This window comes from Hemicordylus capensis, chromosome 2 (genome assembly GCF_027244095.1).
Source record: "Hemicordylus capensis ecotype Gifberg chromosome 2, rHemCap1.1.pri, whole genome shotgun sequence".
In the NCBI taxonomy this organism is placed as follows: domain Eukaryota; kingdom Metazoa; phylum Chordata; class Lepidosauria; order Squamata; family Cordylidae; genus Hemicordylus; species Hemicordylus capensis.
Genome location: NC_069658.1, coordinates 111,580,949 through 111,602,988, shown reverse-complemented (window position 1 = coordinate 111,602,988; position 22,040 = coordinate 111,580,949). Strand labels below are relative to the sequence as shown.

At 45.6% G+C, this 22,040-nt stretch overlaps 1 protein-coding gene across 3 annotated transcripts in view; it reads left to right on the top strand.

Moving 5' to 3' along the window:
• Window positions 1–1,501: 1,501 nt before the first annotated feature.
• The window catches only part of KIAA2026 (KIAA2026 ortholog), a 71,086-nt gene continuing 50,547 nt past the window's right edge, over window positions 1,502–22,040 (top strand). Inside the window, exon 1 of one of the 3 annotated variants that reach the window (XM_053297219.1) lies at window positions 1,502–2,839. In XM_053297219.1, coding sequence (XP_053153194.1) covers window positions 2,244–2,839 — 596 coding nt within the window. In that variant the 5' untranslated portion in view covers window positions 1,502–2,243. The remainder of the gene's footprint in view (window positions 2,840–22,040) is intronic. The other 2 variants (XM_053297220.1, XM_053297221.1) reach the window with 2 other exon arrangements.

The window sequence follows — 22,040 nt, the reverse complement described above, 5'->3', positions numbered from 1 at the left end:
TTCCTGCTTTCCCCCAGAAATGTTTTGCTGTTTGGAGCTAAGTGAAAAACAGGTAGTTGTGTAATGAAATAGTTCAACATGGAGGCAAAAAGGCAGTAAACAAATGACTACAAATGTCTGATATATTGACTTGGCATATGTATTCTTGGCGGGGTTGAGGGGGTTGGTCATGTAATGTTTGTAAGCATGTAAAGTTCCAATCAGAAAGCAGTAAACAATGATCACAATTAAAAATAATTGTATTTGAAGGTATGGTCGAGTTGAGATACTCATTGAGATAAAGCTTGTGGCTTTCAGCTTTAATTGTGGTAAGTTCTGAAACAAAGACCTGTTTTTGAGTAAGATCTTGTCTCTGCATGAGATTATTAGGGAAATAAATTCTAAGTTTTAGTGATATATGTCTTCTAATAGTGACACTTCCCATTGAGTCAAGGCCAAACTCAGTGTGAATTATCCCTATGGCAGCAATAAATTTCTTTCACGCTTCCTATTAAAATAAGACCATCTCCATCTCTGATTGCTTTTTAAAAGACCCACAAGACACATCTATTTTCTCAGGCTTTTAATTAAAAGTTTAAACTGTTTGGTTTTATTCTGTGAGATTGTTTTGTTTTTAGTCTTTTATATATTGTGTTAAATTATGTACATCACCTAGAGATACACATATCAGGTGATATACAAATATGATAAATAAATAAAAACAGAGTATGAAAAGATAAAATTATCAAAATTGGAAGGTGGGCCTGTTCCCCAGATATTGCCAGGGCCCTAGCAATAGCTTAACTAAATATTCTAGAACAGGTTATATTTCAAGGCCAATATTTCTTTCACTTAACCAAGATAGGATCAGAGGTGCTGGCACACTAATATGAAAAAACATAAGTGCTAAGATTCCTGCAATTCCTTCCATGCTACCATAAATAAACACAATAATGACTACAATAAGGAGTGAGCATATAACTTCCACTAAATTAATTATCTGCTGCCTTTATAATATTGCAGAGCCCAATCAAGCTTTTACCACCATCTCCTGGACATGGGGCTAATCGCACTTCCAAGACCTATATACTCCTACAGCCCAGCAGTCCTCCAAAATCCTACAAACCTCAGGGTGACTGTGACTCTATCTAAGAAAATACCACAATTTAGAGAAAAATCTAAAATGTCAAATTCACGGAGTTTTATAATATCCGCGCAGTATTTTAAGCTAACCCCGTAACACACTCGATGCATGATTCCAGAATTTGCAGGTAGCAAGAAGCCGTTCATTAGAAACAAAACCGAAACCCAGCAGCATAATACCTTGTTTTAGGAACCTTCATGAAGTTTTAATTGAAGGCCTAATAAAAGGTAGAGTACGGCTGTACTTAACAACCACGATTCCAGCCACACTTCATTGAACTATTTTCTCTCGCACAGGCGCACCAGGATCCCCATCCAGCCCACTGCCTATATATTAAAGACATGCGCAGTGATGGTGCCCCCGCCGTCGCTTTTTGATGATGAATTCTCCAGCTGATGCCCAAAACAAAGTGCGCAGCCAACGCAACTGGCATAGGCCGCCGCCGCAACGCACGCGCAGTTGGTAAAGAAGCCTCCTTTCTTCCCCCACCCCTTCTCCCTGTCTGGGGGGGAGGGGACAGCCAAGGTCTAGCAGCCGCCCGCCCCCCGCAACTGACAGCGCGACCGGCTTCGGCCGCGTCCCTCGGCGAAACAGAGCGGGCTTGAGAGAAGCCGGGCCCCTTGCCTGTGAGGCGACGAAGCCGCGCAGGCCGCGCCGCTAGCGAGGGGCTTGTAGTCGAAGTGGTGAGGGAGGGAATGACACCGGGACCCGCTCAGCAGAGGCGGGCGGGCAGGCAGGCGGGCGTAGGGGGCGGCGGCGGCCGTTTCTTCCTCTCCTGCCCTCCCTTATCCCCACAGGGTAGGGGCCGAGGGGCGTGGTGCAGCCGCCGCCCCTGAGTCCCCCCACCCCCGCTTTCTCAAGCGGCCGCTGCTGGGTATCCGGAGCTGCTTTCTCCAGCCGTGCGAGGGAGAGGGGCTCCACCTGCCGCCACAGGTTAGATCCTCTCCGCGCTGTGGTCGCCAGCGCTCTCTTTTGCCTGCGGCCGGCCTAGCGAAGAGGAGCGAGTGGCGGCCAGCTATGGGCCGGCTGAGGGGAAGGTGAGTTCGGGGTCTCGGATGCCGAGGGTGCCTCCCGCAGGCGCCGTCCCCTGTAGCCGCGGCAGCACGAGAGCCGGCGGGGCATGAACCTGGCGCAGCCTGAGGGCCAAGAAGACGAGGACGGGGGAGAAGGAGGAGACGGCGACATGGAGCCGCCGCTGCCGGACGCTGCTGTCACTACGGCTGTGGCTGGGGAGCTACGCGGAAAGGAGGCTGTAGTGGAGCCCGTCCTAGTCGGGTCTCCGTGCCTGCTGGAGGAAGAAGAAGAAGAAGAGGGCTTGGAGGAGGGCACCTCTGGCCAGCGCAGCTGGGGGCAAGGGCTGAGCCCCGAACTTCAACAGGGTTATCGGATCCTGAGCGAGTTTTTACTGGAAAAGCACCGATCCCTGACAGCGCCTTTTCTGAGACCATTAGGAGGCCAAGAAGCTGAGGATGGGCAAAGTGGAGGGGCCGCCTCAATACAGGAAAGTAGCGGACCTCAACAGCTGTCGGGGATGTGGTTGCTGAAGATGGATGAGAAATTTTCTACCGGGCAGTATAAGGGGATCGCAGAGTTTGTCTCTGATTTCCGGTTGATGTTGGAGACCTGCTATAGGCTGCACGGTGTGGATCACTGGCTCTCCAAGCAGGCCCAAAAGTTGGAGATGATGCTAGAGCAGAAGCTGGCATTGCTGTCTCGGTAGGTGGCCTTAACTTTTTCTGTATTGGGACACCAAAGAGAAAAGTTCTAATAGGTGCTATCTAGATAAAGTGGAGTGAGATATATCTTATATGAAAGGCTATAGGTTTAAGTTACCTGGAATTCAAAGTCTCTTCTTTGAATGCCTCTCACAAATTCCAGAGGTGTGAGGGCTGGTTCTGCTGACTTTGAATATTGGCTTTGGAGGCTGAACTGCCAAAAATTAAGCTCTATAGCTGCCTGAAGTAATGACACCTCATAGTTCTTGAGAGAGAATCATGATAGAGTATTCTGTAACAACAAAAATGTAAAGTGCAAACCTACAACAAATTTGAGATTAAAGGTGTGGATTTGTTTTTGTGTGTGAGGTACTTTTTCTAATATAAGAGTATAGATGGGCAGGACTCTAATCTGCATTCATGACTGCAAATAATATAGAAACAGGTTTTTGTAGTTACACTAGACTGAAGGGTGTAACATGGTTTTATGAATCCAAGTTCAGAAGAACATACACACGTTTGTCAAAGTATTGAACTAAACAATGTAATCTATCTCTTGTGTTTTTTGGTTAAGAAAGCAAGCATTTGAAGGGTAACAAATGTGTTTCTCTGATATTTGCTCCCTTGGGAAATAGTTTATTGTTCTAAGCAGGAAATCTCTGAAAGTAAAAGACAAAATGATGCAAATAACTGAAACTACATAGGAACAAAAGTAACTGGAATTGAAATTCTGGTCTTGTTGAAGTGCTTGATTTCAAACAAATAATTTGACAGAGTTTGTAAGTGTACTCTGTACACTTGCAGGTGTACTCTGTGGCCATCTATATGGAACTGCTGAAGAAAGGTTTACTGATCATTCTTAATGGAGTATCTTGAGATTGGTCCTTATAAGATAGGCAATTGGTGGCTGCTTGAATTTCTGTATATGTTGCTCTCTGCACTTGGCAAGCTGGCTAGATGCCCATGCCACAACACACAAGATAAATATTTTAGCGTGCCATTGCTAACCAACACTTACATTAGGTTACAGTAGAGTGTAAAGCATGTCTTTTACATAATGCTACTTATCTCATACTGTGCAGGAGATGGCAATGGTAAACTCTTCCTGTAGTCTATCAAAGAAAACCATATGGCTCTGTGGTCTCCAGGAGTCAACACTGACTCGATGGGACAACTTTACTTTTTACTTACTTTAGACAAACTCGCTGTTGACATGTAGACAATGCATGCAACAATTTCTAGCAGTTATTATACATCCTAATGGTGATGGGTTGGATGAGGGATAACAAACACAGTAAGTACCTCCAGATAAGACAGAGGTACTTACTGTGTGGGGTCAGAAGTTGACGAAACTATTTTGATCTGCCACTTCTGGATGGGGTCACATTTGCCAGAAGGAACAGTTACATAGTCTGGGATTCTTCTGGATCCAAACCTCTCTTTGGTGTCCCAGGTTGAGGTGGTGGCCAGAGGTTCTTTCTACTAGCTTTGACTGATATGCCAGCTTGAGGTAAATGACCTCAGAACAGTGGGGTTATGCTAGTAACCTCAATGTGCAGTAGCTATGAAATAACTCAATGTGCAGCAGCTGTGAAAAAAGCCAATTCCATGCTATGGATCATTAGGAAGGGGATTGATAACAAAACAGCTAGGCTAATATTATAATGCCCTTATACAAAACTATGGTGCGGCCACACCTGGAGTACTGCGTACAATTCTGGTCACATCTAAAAAAGGACATTGTAGAACTGGAAAAGGTGCAGAAGAGGGCAACCAAGGTGATCAGGGGCCTAGGGCACCTTTCTTATGAGGCAAGGCTACAACACCAAGAGATGATATTACTCTTATACTAAAAGAGCTACACTGGCTACCAGTAAATTTCCGGGCAAAATCCAAGGTGCTGGTTATAACCTATAAAGCCCTAAACAGCATAGGGCTGGGTATTTAAGAGAACATCTTCACCATGAGCCCCACCGCCCATTGAGATCATCTAGAGAGATTCATCTGCTCATCTAGTAGCTATGCAGTGATGGGCCTTCTCTTGCTGCCACGATACTCTGGATTATGCTTCCTGCTGAAACAAAAGGTTGTCAGATATGGGAAGGTTCTTAAGTCTCTAAAGATGGTTTTTTTCACCTGAGCTTTTTAACTGTATTGTGGTTTTAAATTGTCTTAAGTGGTTTTCATTTTTAATCTATTTTTATGTTGTAAACTGTCCAGAGATGGAAGTTTGGGGCAGTCTACACATTGGAAAAATAAATAAGTTGTTTCCCCACCAAAGGAGTGTGTGTTGGGGTTTTTTGGCTAAATTTTTTTAGCCATTGACTTTGCTGGTACAGATGGATTAAGGTGTAGGAGTATTCCATATGCTTGTATGCTGACAACTGAATCATTATCATCTATCTATCTATCTATCTATCTATCTATCTATCTATCTAATTCTCTTAGCCGCTGATGCGTTCAGATGTTTGGCAAGCCCTGCCTCTGCTGCAGCCGTGACCAATGAAAAGGTGGGGGCGGAGCTGCTGCTCAGCAGACAACGGAAGAAGAAAATGGCGGTGGTGGCGGGTTGCAAAATGGCCTTGGGAGGCGGGCTCAGGAGGCAGCGCAGCGGCGGCATGGCCGCCTGAAAATGGCAGGGAGGGAGGGAGGCTGCTGGGACTGAGGCTGCCAGCGGGCTTAGGAGGAGGCACGGTGGCAGCAGGGCCCAGCCAAGAATGGTGGCCCGGTGAGGAGGAGACCCGGCAGTGGTGGCAGGGCCCAGCCGATAATGGCGGCTCACCGCCTGGTGAGGAACAGGTGCGGTGGTGGCAGGGCAGGCTGAAAATGGCCCGCCACCACAGAGAGGGAGAGAAAATGACCCGGCGCCCAATGAGGAGGTGGTGCGGCAGCAGTGGGCCAGCAGCAGTGGGGGGAGGGAAGGATTGACTGGGGCAGGGGGTGGGGTGGGGGGCAGGGGTGGGGTGGGGAGGAGAGGGCAGGAGAGACTAGGGCAGGAGTGTATTGTCACACAAATGCTCTGTGCAGGTTCCACTTGTATTAACAAAATATGCACACCTTCATTATGGATGTTGTGCTAAACTTAAGAGTTCACTAAATACAGTGTAACATTACCATTGCAGCAGAAATACTAGAATTTGGAAAAGAAGCCATGTAAGAGAATTTGTAATCATAGTCTTGGAAAAGCTGAGCCTCTTATTGTGACTGTGTAACTAATACGCGTTGCTGTAAGAGTTTTACGAACTCATAGTGAACTTTTGGAATTCATTTAATGTATTCAACAGTTTCTTTCATTTAATACTATAGAAAATGGGCAGAGAAGGATGAGATCAAGTCTTCTCTATGTCTTAAACCTGTGGCAGCTTATTGTGATCAAAGCCCACGAACACAGAATATTGGAATGTTGTTGGTTTACAGATTTAAAAGCAAGATATAAGTGTTCTTAAGTAAATCTAGAATTTACATAAAATACCATTTTTCAACATATGAGACAGGGATGTGCAAGCCGGGCTCGACATCAAGCAGGCCCAGTTTGGGTGGTCCAAGTTCAAACTAGACCACCCCCCATTTTGAATATCTGGCTTGGGGGTATACTTATAAGGGGGAATCCAATGAGGATTCCCATTTACAAATACAGGGGATTCCCTAGCCTAAAACTAGGGGCAGTGATGAAAGGGAAATATTCTACCTTGAAAAAGGAGGTGCTGGGAATAGCAAGGGCGGCTGTGGAAGCGGCAGTGAATACATCTGAGGTGGCAGCGGAGGCTCCTCCAACCCACTCCCCCGGCCTCGCAAATGACAGTTTGGGATTCTACTCATGTGCAGAGGCCCAAACTGGGCTGCAGCCAGCCTGGACTGTCACTTGGGAAGCGGGGGGGGGGAGTTGGAGGAGCTCTCGCTGCTGCCTCCGATGTGTCCACCACTGCCACAACTTCCGCTGCCTCAGCCATCCCCAGTATCTCCTTTTTCAAGGTAAAAGATTCCCCTTTTGCCACCCAATCCATGCCCCTTGCCCTCACCCCAACAGCTGATCATTGTTATCAGTGCTGATAGTAACAACTGCCCCGCTAGTGCAGCCCTGCACACCATAGGGCCCTCAGGTCTGTTTTTCTGCCACCAGGAGTCATTGAACAAAAATGTCATGGCCCTAAATGTTGCCCATTGGGATTTGCTCCTAATGAAAGTGAGATGAGACCAACCTGGTGAGATGAGACCAGCAGAGCTTCTAACAGTCAACAAGCAGCCAAATGGCTGAAGGAGGTTGGCTGTTGAGTGGCCAGAATGCAGAGCAGGGAAGGTACTGTTGTTGAAAGTGCACAGTGGTCAATGCTAAGGATGCTTGCACCTGGTGATGGCCAGGATATGGGAAAGACACATTTGGGAGGAGGAGCAGGTTGAATGCAAACTCCTCCCTTCCTTTACTGAGGAAAGGAGAAGAAGGGGAATGGGCAGGGTGTGGTGGAGTCTCTGCAGAAAACTCCCCTTCTTTCCCTCCACTGCCAGCAATGAAATTCCGATTTCGTGGCCAGTGTTTTGTGTTTCTTGCTTTGACAAGTATTCTCAGGGTTAGGCATACCGTTATTTCTACCTGCCCCTGCATGTTTACTCAGATGCAAAGTTCCATTGTGTTCATTAGAGCTTATCTCTGCACAGCTAACTGTGCAGAGGGATGCCATGTTTGTTTTTGGAGGGGTGTTTGTGTGTGTTAGTGTATGGAGACTGAACGAGAGAAAAGAGAAGCAGAAACATAGCTAGGTTAGCAAACCTCTTATTGCATTGAACTACATCTTTGGTGACTCGTATACAATACCTGTGAGTGGACTCGACTCGAGGTGGTTGAAATTGCATGGTACATTTGATTGTACAAATACATTCAACTTTTTATTTTAAATTATTCACATTTTTAAAGTAAAACTGTTCTATTAATTTTAGGATTGGTTGACGATTGTTTAAGTGCTGTCAAGTTGGTGTCAACTCTTAGCGACCACATAGATTGACTCCAGGATGATCTGTCTTCAGCTTGGCCTTTCTCAGTGGTGCATTCATTGCTATCGTAATCGAGTCCATCCACCTTGCTGCTGGTCATTCTCTACTTATCTTTCCTTCAAATTTCCCAGCATTATGGACTTCTCAAGGGAGTAGAGTTTTCGCAAAATGTGTCCAAAGTATGATAGTTTGTGCCTGTAGTGAAAATTCTGGATTGACAGAGAAGTTGAATTTTACCTATGTCATTTTCTCTGTGTTAAAGTACATATTTTAAATAATTAAATGCAATGATTAATGTGCTGAAAATTTACCTTGAGCCCTGAACACCAAGTCATGGTTGGTTCTGGCCCACTGAACCCCTGCACTAATGGATGTGTGCATGGAATTCTTGCATACAGTGGTGTGTGTGTGTGTGTGTGTGTGTGTGTGTGTGTGTGTGTGTGTGAACTTCTGCAGGTTGGAACCACTGACTAAACATAACTGAGTTTAACTGCTGAACATCTTGTGCCTCTTTGAGGATTTCAGTGATTTGAACAGCAATTGGAATGTTCATTTGATATAGTAAAAGGTCAAGAATGTGTGAATGAGACCCTTCTTAATGGTGACTGGCAGATGATGAGGGACTCTGGGGACACAACTAGGGTTCACATGCAACTCCCCCAGTCCCTCCACATGCACACGCTGTTGTGTAAGCAGGCAAAAATTCCCCATTCTACCTACACTCTGGAAGAGAGGAAATCCCCAGTGACAAATTCCCTCTCTTGCAGAGCAGGGGACTCCTTGTCCACTTGTGCAACAGCACACATGCAGAGGGACTGGGGAGTTGCATGTGTACCCCAGTCATGTCCTTCATTACCCATGCACTTCATTAGTTAGGAGGTCAGCCAGTCTTAGAAACAGTGTTTCCTATAACAGGGATTCCCAGATATGGTTGGCTGCAACTCCCAGAATCCTTGGCTGTAATGGCTTTTGCTTGGGGACTCTGGGAGTTGTAGTCAGCAACATCTGGGAATCCCTGTTAGAGAGAACACTGCTTAGGAATGTATAGGATTAGGTCAGGAATGGACTGTGATGCCACATTCAGTTGGGGACTTCTTTAAAGCTCTTGGGGCTAACACTCCCCCCGCCCCCCAGCCAGCTGAGTTGCTCAAGACTTGAATGATTTTATGGGCTGCCCAGGAGTAGCTGTGGGAGTTAACTCTATTTGGTCACCTTTCTAGTTTGTGGGGAAAAACCTTATGAATTTTTTGTTGTGTTTGCTTATGTGCTTGTGACAGGAGAACCATTGATCAGTACCTGCAAAATAGGAAAGGGAGAGAGTGCCTCGTGGTGGGAGGTTGGAATTTAGGAAGTAGCTTTGATCTGCCTGTTCTGGATGGGATTATACTCCCACAGAAAGAGCAGGTACATAATCTGGGAGTACGTCTGGATCCAGAACTCCCTGGTTTCTCAGGCTGAGGCAGTAGTAACTGGAACCCCTGCTGACTGGGGTTAAATTGAATTAATTACTGAGCAAAGAGGCACCTTTTAAAAAGTGGTTTTTCTCTTTATTTAGCAGGGGGAGAGCAACTGGCCCTATCCTACATAGCATTCCTTCAGTGGCTGTTGCTAGTGGCTGTCTTATGTTTCTTTTTAAACTGTGAGCCCTTTGGGGACAGGGGTACATCTTATGGTTTTTTGTATGTAAATTGCTTTGGGAACTTTGTTGAAAAGCGGTATACAAATATTTGATGTATTAGTAGTCGGGGCCATGAGTGCTTTTTGTCTGCTTCAGCTGATATACCAGCTACATTCAGTTTATTGTAGTGAGTATCAAGGCAGTGTGTGCATACGGCATTCAGAGTGGGACCTTCCTGATTAAACCTGAGTGGGATCTAAAATTAGCTGAGCAGACATCAAAAAAAGTGTGAGCGCATGCACACTTGCATGCCTTAGAAAGAACACTGATTTAAGATCATTTACCTCCAGAAATGGGCATAGCTGATGTATCAGCTGAAGCGGATAAAATGCATTCCTGGCCACTGCCTCAACCTGAGACCAGAGAGAGTTCTGGATCTAGAAGCACTCCCTAGCTATGTACCTGATCTTTCAGGGGCAGTTTAACCCCATCCAGAACAGGCAGATCTAAACCATCTCTCAGGTCTTGACCCCCCACAGTCAGTACCTCCATTTTACTTGGATTCAACTTCAGTTTATCATTCATCCAGTCGATTACTGCCTCCAGGCAGGCATTTAGGGAAGTTATACCATTTCCTGATGAGTTCAATATGGAGAAATAAATCGGCGTGTCATCAGCATATTGATAACACCCTGCACCAAACCACCTGGTGATCTCTCCCTGTGGTTTCATGTAGATGTTAAAGAACATTGGAGACAGTATGGTGTCTTGTGGAACTCCATACTTCAATTCTCGCTTTGTAGAACAACAGTCTGCAAGCAACACCAATGGAATCTTCCTGAGAGGTAGGAACAGAACCATTGTAAAATCGTGCCACCCAATCCCATCTTCCTCAGGCGATCCAGAAGGATACCATGGTCAATGGTATTGAAAGCCACCGAGAGATCCAAAAGGATCAGCACTCTCTCTGTTGATAGCCAACTGGAGATCATCTATCATGCTGACCAAGGCCATCTCAACCCTATAGGTTACCCAAATAGATCATATTACACTTACTTTGAAAGAACTACACTGGCTGCTAATAAGTTTCTGAACAAAATACAAAGTATTATCTAATTATTACCTATAAAGCCCTGAATGGCTTAGGTCCAAGGTATTTAAGAAAACACCTTCTTCATGAACTTCCCACCTTTTAAGGTCTTCAGTGAGGTCCAGTTACAGTTGCAACCAGCTCTGTTGGTGGTGACTTAAAACCAGGCTTTTTCTAGGATTGCCCCAGGACTTTGGAATATGCTTCCTAACAAAATTAGAGCCTCCCCTTCTCTAGATGTTTTTAAGAAAAATCTGAAAACATACCTGTTTAATGAGGCTTTTAATTTATAGTTTTAATGTTTTATGTTTTGGTGTGTTTATCTATATTTTAAATGGGTGGTGGGTTTTTTTTAAGATTGTTAATTGGCCAGAGAGTTGCATACAGGGCAGTTTATAAATAAATAAAATAGTTGATCTGGATGGAATAAATAGAATAAATAGTTGATTTGGATGGAAGGAACTGTTATTGTAATTAATATAGATTAACTAAGTAACCCATTTGCTGCTTGGTTGTATTTCAATGCAAATTATTCCTTCCACCATAAGCTTCAGAAAACACAATTCCTAGATAACTGAACTGAACTTGTTCATTCTCCATGTGTGTTTTTTTGGATCTTCTGTTAAACTTGACTATTTGGTCAAAGTTTATCAGCAACTTATTTTTACCAAAGTTCTCTAAGGCCACCCACAAGTCTCAGATCCACCTTGGCATAACTTGTGCATGTAAAAGAGGTGATGACTTAATATCAACAATAGGTATGAAATATCTTGAGGTGTAGTAATCAGATGAATTTAAAAATTAAAAAGAAAGGGCACTCTTGTTCTTCAGCCTTGTTTCATTCTTCTGTAGTTTGGCCAGTAGGAACTATTATCAACCATCAGTGACATCAGTGTACAAAGCCTTGACAAAGTGAATCAGTCTGTGTACTGAGGAGTTGGAAGCATAATGTCTATGTACTGACACCACCCTCAGATCAAAAAGTGTAGCAAAAATAAAGTCTCTATAGTATTTTAACAGGATAATCCTATACATGTTTACTTGGAAGTAAGTTGCATTATGTTAATGAGGTTTGTTCCTTAATAAATGTATATGGCCCTATCCACACCCAACACAGTACCTCCAGTGACTGTTGCTGGTGTTTATCTTGTGTTTCTTTTTAGATTGTGAGCACTTTGGGGACAGGGATTCATCTTACTGATTGATTGATTGATTGATTGATTGATTGTTTCTCTGTATGAACTGCCCTGAGCCATTTTTGGAAGGGCAGTATAGAAATCGAAACAACAATAACAACAACAACAACATTACAGGCAAAATGGGCCAGACTTAGTTATTGATTTTGTTTAGTTTGTAACATTTTTCACTAATAAAATCCACTGTGACTCACACTCTGAATAAAAGTACAATAAAAACACAGAAATAGTCAAATAGTAACTGCAGTACAAGAGATCTGACTCCATTTTTAGAATGTGAGCCCTTTGGGGACAGGGAGCCATCTTATTTGTTATTTCTCTTTGTAAACCGCCCTGAGCCATTTTTGGAAGGGCGGCATAGAAATGGAATTATTATTATTATTATTATTATTATTTCTTGTTTACACAGTCAGACAGGTGTTATTGACTGGTTTGTTTTATCCAGACATCGAGTCCTTCCCAAGGACCTGGGATGGCTGGATTTTATCATCAGTACTGTTGGTTATTATAGATATCGTCGCAAAATATAGGCTGTTCCCAGTAAAGCTGCTTTTTATAATTGGCTGATGGTGATTTCTGTGGCCCCTATGGTGTTGAGGTGCTCTTCAAGGTCTTTTGGGACTGCACCCAGGGCGCCAATTACCACTGGGATTATTTTGGTCTTTTTCTGCCACAGCCTTTCAATTTCAATTGGTAGATCTTTGTATTTGGTGATTTTTTCTATTTCTTTTTCTTCTATTCTGCTATCCCCTGGTATTGCTATGTCGATTATTTTAACTTGTTTTTCTTTCTTCTCGACTACAGTGATATCTGGTGTATTGTGTGGCAGATGTTTGTCTGTTTGTAGTCGGAAGTCCCATAATATTTTTACATCTTCATTTTCTACCACTTTTTCAATTTTATGGTCCCACCAATTTTTGGCTACAGGTAGCTTGTATTTTTTGCAGATGTTCCAGTGTATCATCCCTGCTACCTTGTCATGCCTTTGTTTGTAGTCAGTCTGTGCGATCTTCTTACAACAGCTGATCAGGTGGTCCACTGTTTCATCTCCTTCTTTACAAAGGCGGCACTTGCTGTTTGTTGTGGATTTTTCGACTTTTGCTCTTATTGCATTTGTTCTTAGTGCCTGTTCTTGTGCAGCCAGTATTAAACCCTCTGTTTCTTTCTTCAAGTTGCCATTCTTAAGCCATTGCCAGGTCTTGGTGATGTCTGATTTTCCACTTATATTATGCAAATATTGACCATGCAGGGGCTTATTTCTCCATTTTTCTGCTCGGTTCTTGACTTGTTCTTTCTTGTAGGCCTGCTTTGTTTCATTGGTGTTGAATAGTTTCTTGTTCTTGACCATTTTAAGTGCATCTTCTTCACTGTCCTTGATATATTCTTCAAGGCCTCTTTTCTCCTCCTCTACTGTTTGATGGACTTGCAGCATTCCTCTTCCACCTGAGCTGCAAGGGAGGTAGAGCCTATCTACATCACTGCAGGGGTGCAGAGCATGTTTGATGGTCATGATTTTCCTGGTCTTACGATCTAGCGTCTCTAGCTCTGCCTGGGTCCAGTCTATTATTCCTGCAGTGTATCTGATAACAGGTATAGCCCAGGTGTTTATGGCTTGTATGGTGTTCCCGCCATTGAGTTTGGACTTGAGGATTTTTCTAACTCTCCTGATGTATTCACTTCCAATTTTTCTTTTAACTTCAGTGTGTGCGATGTTATCAGCCTGGAGAATGCCCAAGTATTTGTAAGGTTCTTTCTCTTCCAGGTTCTTGATCTTGCTTCCATTGGGCAGTTCTATTCCTTCTGTTTTTGTTATTTTTCCTCTTTTCATTATTAATGCAGCACACTTGTCTAGTCCAAACTCCATTGCTATATCGCTACTGAATATACGGACAGTGTTTAGCTGTGATTTGATTTCTGACTGGGACTTTCCATACAACTTCAGATCATCCATGTACAGCAGATGGTTGATTTGACTTGATGTTTTAGATGTTTGGTATCCGAGGCCTGTTTTGTTTAGTATTTGTGAAAGTGGGGTCATGGCAATTACAAACAATAGAGGGGATAGTGAGTCCCCTTGGAAAATGCCTCTTCTAATGCTAACCTGTCCAAGTGCCTCACCATTGATTTTTAACTGTGTACTCCACATGCTCATTGCTTTTTTAATAAATATCTGAATGTTTTTGCTGACACCAGTTGTTTCTAAACATTTTAGTATCCATGTGTGAGGCAATGAATCGAAGGCTTTCTTGTAGTCAATCCATGCAACACTTAGATTGGTTTTTCTTCTCTTGCAGTTTTCTAAAATCATTTTGTCAATCAGCAGCTGGTCTTTTGTGCCTCTGGTGTTCGGGCAATTTCCTTTCTGTTCAACTGGAAGCTGTTTGTTAGTTAATAAGTGTTGCATCACTTCATCTGCTATTATTCCAGTTAATAATTTGAACATGGTTGGCAGGCAGGTTATCGATCTATAATTACTTGGAACTGCACCTTTTGCTGGCTCTTTCATGATGAGATGAGTTTTCCCAGTTGTTAGCCATTGTTCAATATCACCTCCTTGCAAAATGTGATTGAACTGTTTTGATAGTTGTTTATGAAGGCTTGTTAGGTGTTTAAGCCAAAAGCCATGCAGTTCATCGTCGCCTGGCGCAGTCCAATTTTTAATTTTCTTTGCTCTTTCATTTATTAATTCTCCAAACACAAGCTTCCTTAAGTGGCTCAGTGGGGAAATGCTTGACTAACAAGCGGAAGGTTGCTGGTTCAAATCCCCACTGGTACTCTATTGGGCAGCAGCGATATAGGAAGATGCTGAAAGGCATAATCTCATACTGCGTGGGAATAGGCAATGGTAAACCCGTCCTGTATTTTACCAAAAGAAAACCACAGGACTCTGTGGGTGCCAGGAGTCAAAACCAACTTGATGTTACACTTTACCTTAACTTTAGTCCAAATACAGTGGGGCCAAAATTGAGCAGGCCTGGCCTAGACATTTTGATGAAGCTTCACATTCTTTGACAGTGGTGGAGCATTCTGCCTTGTATGGTAGTGGGGAGCTGTGTAGTTGTGTCTGCTCTGGACAGCTACCACCAGTAGCTGGGATTTTATTTTTTTACCTGACCATTTTATGCAGCATTAAACAACCAGACTTTATATCTAACAGAAATTGCAATCTGAAGTAAACAACACTCTGATGACAGGGATTTCACCAATTCCTCCCCCCCACCACCCCAGTGGAATAAATTTTGTCAATACCCCCCCCCCCCGAATTCCTGTGATATTTGGAGGCCACGGGACAAGACCCAAGCTACTAACGTTAGACTGCCAAATTACTCCAAAGTTTATTGACCCTGTCTGCCTCCCCACCTGCTCCTGCTGTGACTGTCTTACTGCTGTATTCCAGTCCCCATACTGCACTGCTCTGTGCCTCCCCCAGCTCTTTGACCTTGTGCCTGGTGGGCTGCTGGAGAGACAGACACACAATGCACAGTTCCCAGGTGGTGGTGATTCATGTGCACCCGGGAGCCCTGCTCTGCACTGACTGGCTGGGCTCCGCCTGTGCTGCCACCGCCGCCGCCTCCTCCTCCTCCTCCTCCTCCTCCCTGATCAGAATCCCTCACCCTTGTGCTTAACAGGCAAGCTGCTACATCACCTGCCCCAGGGAACAGCATGTTTGCAGTGTGGAGGTGGTGTGTTGGGACCCCAACTGAGGAGGACTGGAATGCTATCTGTGCTGCAAAGCTTGCTCAGTTGTTCAGCCTCCCCTTCACACAGCCTCCAAAAGTGGGGGTGGGGGTGGAGTTGTGCCTTCAATCTTGAAGTAGTCCAACTTGAAGATGTCTCAAAGAGAGAGAGATGCTAGGGCTCAAGTCCATTGGAAATGTACCCATTTGATCTATACTTCTTCCCCTACTTCCTAGAGTCAGCATCTGTGGTGTTTGTGCTCAGATCAATACTGCTCTGTACATACTCAGAGGCACTCTGACCATTATACAAACTTGCTTATTTTAGGACAGAACCTGCAAATGGATAGATCTATGTCTTTAGTGATTTCTGGCTCAAATTTTGAGTTTCCTTCAGTTGTGCTGGCAATCCAAATGAAGGAAATTTTTTAAGTGGCATCAACTGTCTATCATTACATAGGAAGCTGCCATGTGCTGAGTCAGACCATTGGTTCATCTAGCTCAGTATTGTCTACACAGACTGGCAGTGGATTCTCCAAAGTTTCAGTCAGTCTCTCCCCTCCCCTCCTCTCTCCCCCCATCTCACACAATGCATGTAGTCTCCCATTCATATGCAAGCAGGGAGGATCCTGCTTAACAAAGGGGATAACTCATGCTTACTACCACAAGACCAGGTCTTTTCCCATTAAGATGGGAGACTATGAAAGATTTCTTGGCTGGGTGACCTGATGGAACCAATTCTGTTTTTCTAGCATCAACCAGACGATTGAGCAGAAGCAAAAGCAAAGGTGTGAATGAGTGAGAGAGAGAGAGTGTGTAATGTCTCACAAACTGGAGTTCATAAATTTTCTAGAGGCAAGGACCTCTTGCATCAAAAACAAAGAGATTTGTGGCAGCTCCCTCCCCATCCCTTTCTTAATGAACGGAGGGGGGAAATTAAACGTCAGTGTAGGTTTTTCCACTTTAAGAAATGGTCTTTGAGAATTGTCTCTAGGGCAGGGGTGCAAACTCAAATGCCCTGGCGGGCCAAAACCAACCGTGACTTGGTGTGCGGGGGCCAGGGTAAATTTTAAAATTAAAAAAAATTAAGCAAAATAATTAATTAGTTGAAATAATTTTAATTGATTTTATTAAAATTTGATTTATATTCTAGGGGAGGTGGTCCCCCTCCCTGTGGCAGCCCCCACTAACCCTCACCTGCAGGGTTGTAAGCTGCTAGCCTGACCCAGCCCTCTTTTCACTCCCACTGCAATAGCAGTGATGGTGGGAAGCGCAGCAGGGGGACAGACCAAAGATAAGCTACGTAAAGCCCAGAAGCTGCAAAGGTGCAATCTCCTGCCGGTGGGGCAGGAAGGTATGGGGAGCGCCTGCTGCTAGGGGAAAGAGCTGTGAAGGAGCTCCTTCAGGCAGTGGGGGCTGCGGCAGCCTTCACTAACTGCCTGCTTGTTCCCCAGCTGAAGAGAGCAATCTCCTGCCAGTGGGGCAGGAAAGTATGGGGAGTGCATGCTTGAGGAAAGTGCAGCAAGGGCGGCGGCAAGCCTCGGTAGCAAGGTTTGGGAGTGCCCTCTTAGTAGAAGGAGGTGCTTGCACTGAACACTTTAATATGCACAGAGGAGGGATGAGTGACTCTCACCTTTAGCTCACAAGGACATTTCCTTCAGGCATCAGCACAACCCCCGTGCAGCTCTGTCACTTCTGAGCAGCCAGTGGAGGCAAGGGAGCCAGTGTTCTTGCTTGCTGAAGGGTCGGTCTGTTTTGGGATGGTTGCTGCCAGCTGAACTGGCCAAAACAGCATGTGGGCGGCCGGATGGGTTTCAGTGAGGGAGAATGTTGGCTCCCTTGCCCTCTTGCCCGCCTCACCCTCCTGCCCACTTCACCTTCATGTGCTTTCTTTTCCCTGCCTGCAGGCCAAACCGGTGCCGTGCTGCCCCCTGTATTGGGCCTGCCGGCTTGAGGGGACAGTAGCCCTCTCAGTCTGCAACCCACTGCTCTTCAACCCACTTGCGCCCCAATCAGTGCTGCCATGCTCATGGCTGGCGTGCATGCACATGCGTAGGCCGTGAGCATGGTGCTGCTGATCACGGCACAAGCAGGAATGCTGCAGCCCTGTGCCTCCTGTTTTGGAGAGTACCGGCAGGGGCAAGGGGTGGGTGCTGACGGGCAGTGTCTTCCTCCCTGTCCCTTAAAGCAACTCCCTCACTCTCCCGGGAGTGCACAAATAGTTCATACACATCCCTACTACACAGGTTTCTCAAACCTGTTCACCTTATTGTACTGAAAGAGTGCACCCAGCGAAGTTGAACAGGACAAATAGTGATGTGCACGGTCCGGAGAAGTCCGGACCGGCACCGAAGGGGGGCCTTGTTTTTAGGGTGGGGAGGGCTTGCTTAGCCCTCCCGCCTCCTTGCCCCCGCCAGCGCCCGTATTGAACAGTATAGGGGCGCTGGAAACCAGCCGCCCCCCCCCTGCCGCGGCGGCGGCGGCGGCGAAATAACCCCCAAAGCCAGCCAGCCAGCCCTCCCTCCCTCCCAGCTAGCCACCCACCCACCCACCCGCTCGCTCACCCCGCTCGCTCACTGCATAAGAAACGAGAGGAGCTCCGGCACAGAGCTCCTCTCGTTCGGAAGGCCTCCTGCAGAATGGCGGCTTGCGCGCGCGCCGCAAAGCACGCCGTTCTCCGGAGGCCCGGTCTACCCACCGGGAAAGGGCCGGGTAGACCGGGCCTCCGATCGCTGAGTAGACCGGGCCTCCGATCGCCGGAGGCCCGGTCTACCCAGCGATCGGAGGCCCGGTCTACCCGGCCCTTTCCCGGCGGGTAGACCGGGCCTCTGGAGAACGGCGTGCTTTGTGGCGCGCGCATGTGCGCGCGCGCAAGCCGCCATTCTGCAGGAGGCCTTCCGAACGAGAGGAGCTCTGTGCCGGAGCTCCTCTCGTTTCTTATGCAGTGAGCGAGCGGGTGAGCGAGCGGGTGGGTGGGTGGGCGGGCGGGCAGCTAGCTGGGAGGGAGGGAGGGCTGGCTGGCTGGCTGGCTGGCTTTGGGGGTTATTTCGCCGCCGCGGCGGCGGGGGGGCGGCTGGTTTCCAGCGCCCCTATACTGTTCAATACGGGCGCTGGCGGGGGCAAGGAGGCGGGAGGGCTAAGCAAGCCCTCCCGCCCTTAAAGGCATACCCCCCCCCCGGACCCGAACCAGGCAGGGCCGGACCGGTCCGGCAGTTCGGCCATTCTTTGGAATGGCCGCCGGACCGGTTCGGGCACACTGCTAAGGACAAAGAAGTATGCTTTCTTTTGTCTGTCACCATTGTCACCCTTTAACAGGTGTGGTCAGCATTCCGCATCAAGGCAAGATGCTTTCTATTTCTAGCCATGACAAAATCAAGCAGTGTGTCTTTTTCCTAGATTCATCCATTGTGTTTTCATGCATTTGGGTATTTTCTATACCATCTTGTTTTGCCTGGATCCTCGTTCCCATCCTGCTTGGCACTTCCAGATTGGCCCTTTTTCCAAGCCCGATCTGTGCAGCATGCTTGGCTGCGGCAAGATACTGGTCTCCCGAGATCAAACTCCCTATGGATTTTTCCTGGTTCCTGGACCCTCATTTGGCACCTGAGTCCCCACTCTTGTGTTTTGCCTTCCCACCTGTCCCAGAGGAAAGAGGTCCCTCAACATTGGTCAAGCTACAAGGTTCCACACACCCCACCGGATGGATGTAGGCATAACTAATCTCTGCTCTAAAGTCTCTTGCTCTCCTCCTTTCTTGCTCTCTTTAAAATCCAAAGCGATTCTCTAAGACTGTTTTTCTGGTCAGCCTTGAGTGGACTTAATTCAGACCTCAAACTAAAATGCCTCTTCATGAGCTTCAACCAGAGTCCTATTGATTTGTTAGTCCTGCTAGTTTTATTAGTTCGTATTGTGTTGCCTATTAATCGGTATTTCATTTCCTGTACCCCCTAAACCCTAAAATAAAACTGATTCTATTTTTGAACTCCGAACTCTGTCAGTTATTTGCACAAATTTCTTCTGAAATGGGCTGCTCCAGCTAAACTTGCTAGTTCCCCTCACAAGCCTGAAAGTAGACAGGGATATTTGCCAATTCCCCAGGAGCAGTACTATTTAAAATGGGTGCAGGGGATCTGAAATAGTAGGGGACAGACATGGAGATGCAGTTATGAAGTTCAGGATCACATCCATTTTATGCTCCCAAAATCCATTTTTGTTGTTGTTGTTATGCTCTTTCCACTTAATATATATTAACAGCTGAAGGAATAAGCTTATTTTCCCCCCGTGTCTTGGCAGGAACTTCTTTAGGAAGAAAAGAATAGTCAGCTTTGGGTTTTGACTGTTGGGATATAAATTTCAAAGGGCCATTGAGCAAATACCTCTCTTAAAGGTCATACACAATCTTGGCACTTCACATGGGCAGCCAAGCCCAGGCTGGGCTGCTAAAGTCTGGGGCTGGGCTGCTCGTGTGAACAGCCTCTTAAGTCTTATCCAAGCTCTCCTACAACTCTGAAATAACTCAGATGCTTACTATGATTTTTTTTTTGTCCTTCCCTTCCAATATTTGCCTGACTAAAAATGAGATTACATGTAAATCATACGCCAGTGTGGTGTAATGGTTAGTGTTGAAATAGGATTCAGAAGACTTGAGTTCAAATACGCACTCTCATCTATGAAGCACATTGAGTGACTTTGGGCCAGTCATTCTCTCTCAGCTTAACCTACCTCACAGGTTGTTGAGGGAATAAACAAAAGCATATACACCTCTCTGGGCTTTAAATGGTGTGCTCATTGAGTTTTGCATTTGATCATACGAAAAGCTTACTGAGGTATTAAAAGAACTGATTTTTTTAAAAAATGGGGAGCTGCAGAACTTCAACCCCACTGCAGGTGTTGGACTACAACACCCATCATCCACAGCCGCAGGGGGCAAGCATCGGGCATGGTTGAAGTCCAGCAGCAGATGGGGAGTTTCCCATCATCCCCTGTTTCAATGGCCTTTGGAGCCCAAGGAGCCCATAAAGGTGAAAATGGTGATTGTGTTTTATCCTTACAATCTCCCTGCAAGGTAGGCTGGGCTTCATGGTGGAATGGGGATTGTGAACTCAGGCTTCCCCAGTCTGATCCTGATCCAGCTGTCTTGTGGTGGACAGAACACAAACAGCACATGCAATGTGGTACTTTACACTTCACAATGTTGGGAGATTAAAAATAAAAATTCACTGAATCAGGCAGATCAGGTCAGGAGTCTATTTTGCTATAAATTCAAGTTGAGAACTTGAAGCCACAGTGATAATGGGCAATCATTGCCCTGCAGTCAACCTGATCTGCATTATTTACAAGTTAACAGGTAGCCCTTCGTGTGCAAATGAGGCTGCAGGGAGAATTATTTGGAGAATATTTTCTCCCCCCACCCCACAATGTGCGAAGAATACTTGGGAGCACATTCTCTGCAAGTTCATTCATATCCATTGTTGGACATTACAGCAACTGCCCAAGTACTTGTTTTGCTCTGCTGCCTATTCTCTCTAAGCAGATTGAGCAGGAAGAAACTTTCCCGTGTCTGTTGGGGACTGCCATCACTATTGGTTTTGAAGCCTGAATTGATCTTCAAGAGTCCAATGTACTAGCCTGCTGCTTTTACATGTGGTGTCTGCAAACTTACAGAATTCAAGGTCAAAACCTACTGGCAAATGCACACTGCAGTTTCCACAGTGATTTATTTTCTAATTTGGCCAGGAAGCTCCTGATTCATACAAGTTTACTAAGTGAGAACATTTGTTGTTTGTGGTTTTTTTTGGGGGGTGTGTGTGTGTGCTGATTTTGACTTTAGAAGAAATACAGAATTCTCTGAGAATTTTGGATTTAGAAGCAATCTTCGTACATAACTTCTTAAAGAACTACATAATCTAGCTTTGCATTGGCTCTACTGCTGCCAAGTTCTTTGAGCAGGAGGAAGTTATTCCTCAAGGCAATGCTCTCAGTGTGTGTAAAGAATAATAGCTTTGTTGTATCACTTCTTCCTGTAGACTGCAGCTATATATATGTAGATGACTTCTAAATATGTTGTAAATCAGCCCTTGACAAATTTTCTTTAGCTCTAAGAACCAGCCTGTCCTCTGCTCCATGGCTGGGCAGACTTGCCAATAGCCTCAGGAATGACTACCAATCCATAGGCAGGGGTAGACTCCTGCCTTGCTTGCTTGCTTGCTTCTGCTCTTGGTAATGTCTATCAGGTGATGGGCAGCCACAGCCAGGAGGAGCAATCATACTCAAATGCATCTTTCAAAGCTTCAGTTTGGAAAATTGTCCTGGTTCAGCAAAGAATTGGACACTTACCAGTACCTGCTGAAGAGGGACCCGCCTGCCCAGTTTGTGTGTTTTGTGTTTCGCATGTGGTGATACAGCATCCACCTATGTTAAATGCTTGCCAAATGGTTATGTGAACCCACCCACCTATCCACACCATATGAGCCTAGCCTTATTTCTGTATGAAATGTAAACTTGCATGCCTACTTCATATTTTTAAAAAACCATTGGCTGACTGTCCTTCAGGAATTAATGAGACCCGGTTGCTGGCAGGAGAAATATTTATGCATGAGCTGAATGGAAATTTAAAATAGATGCTTTGAAATGTA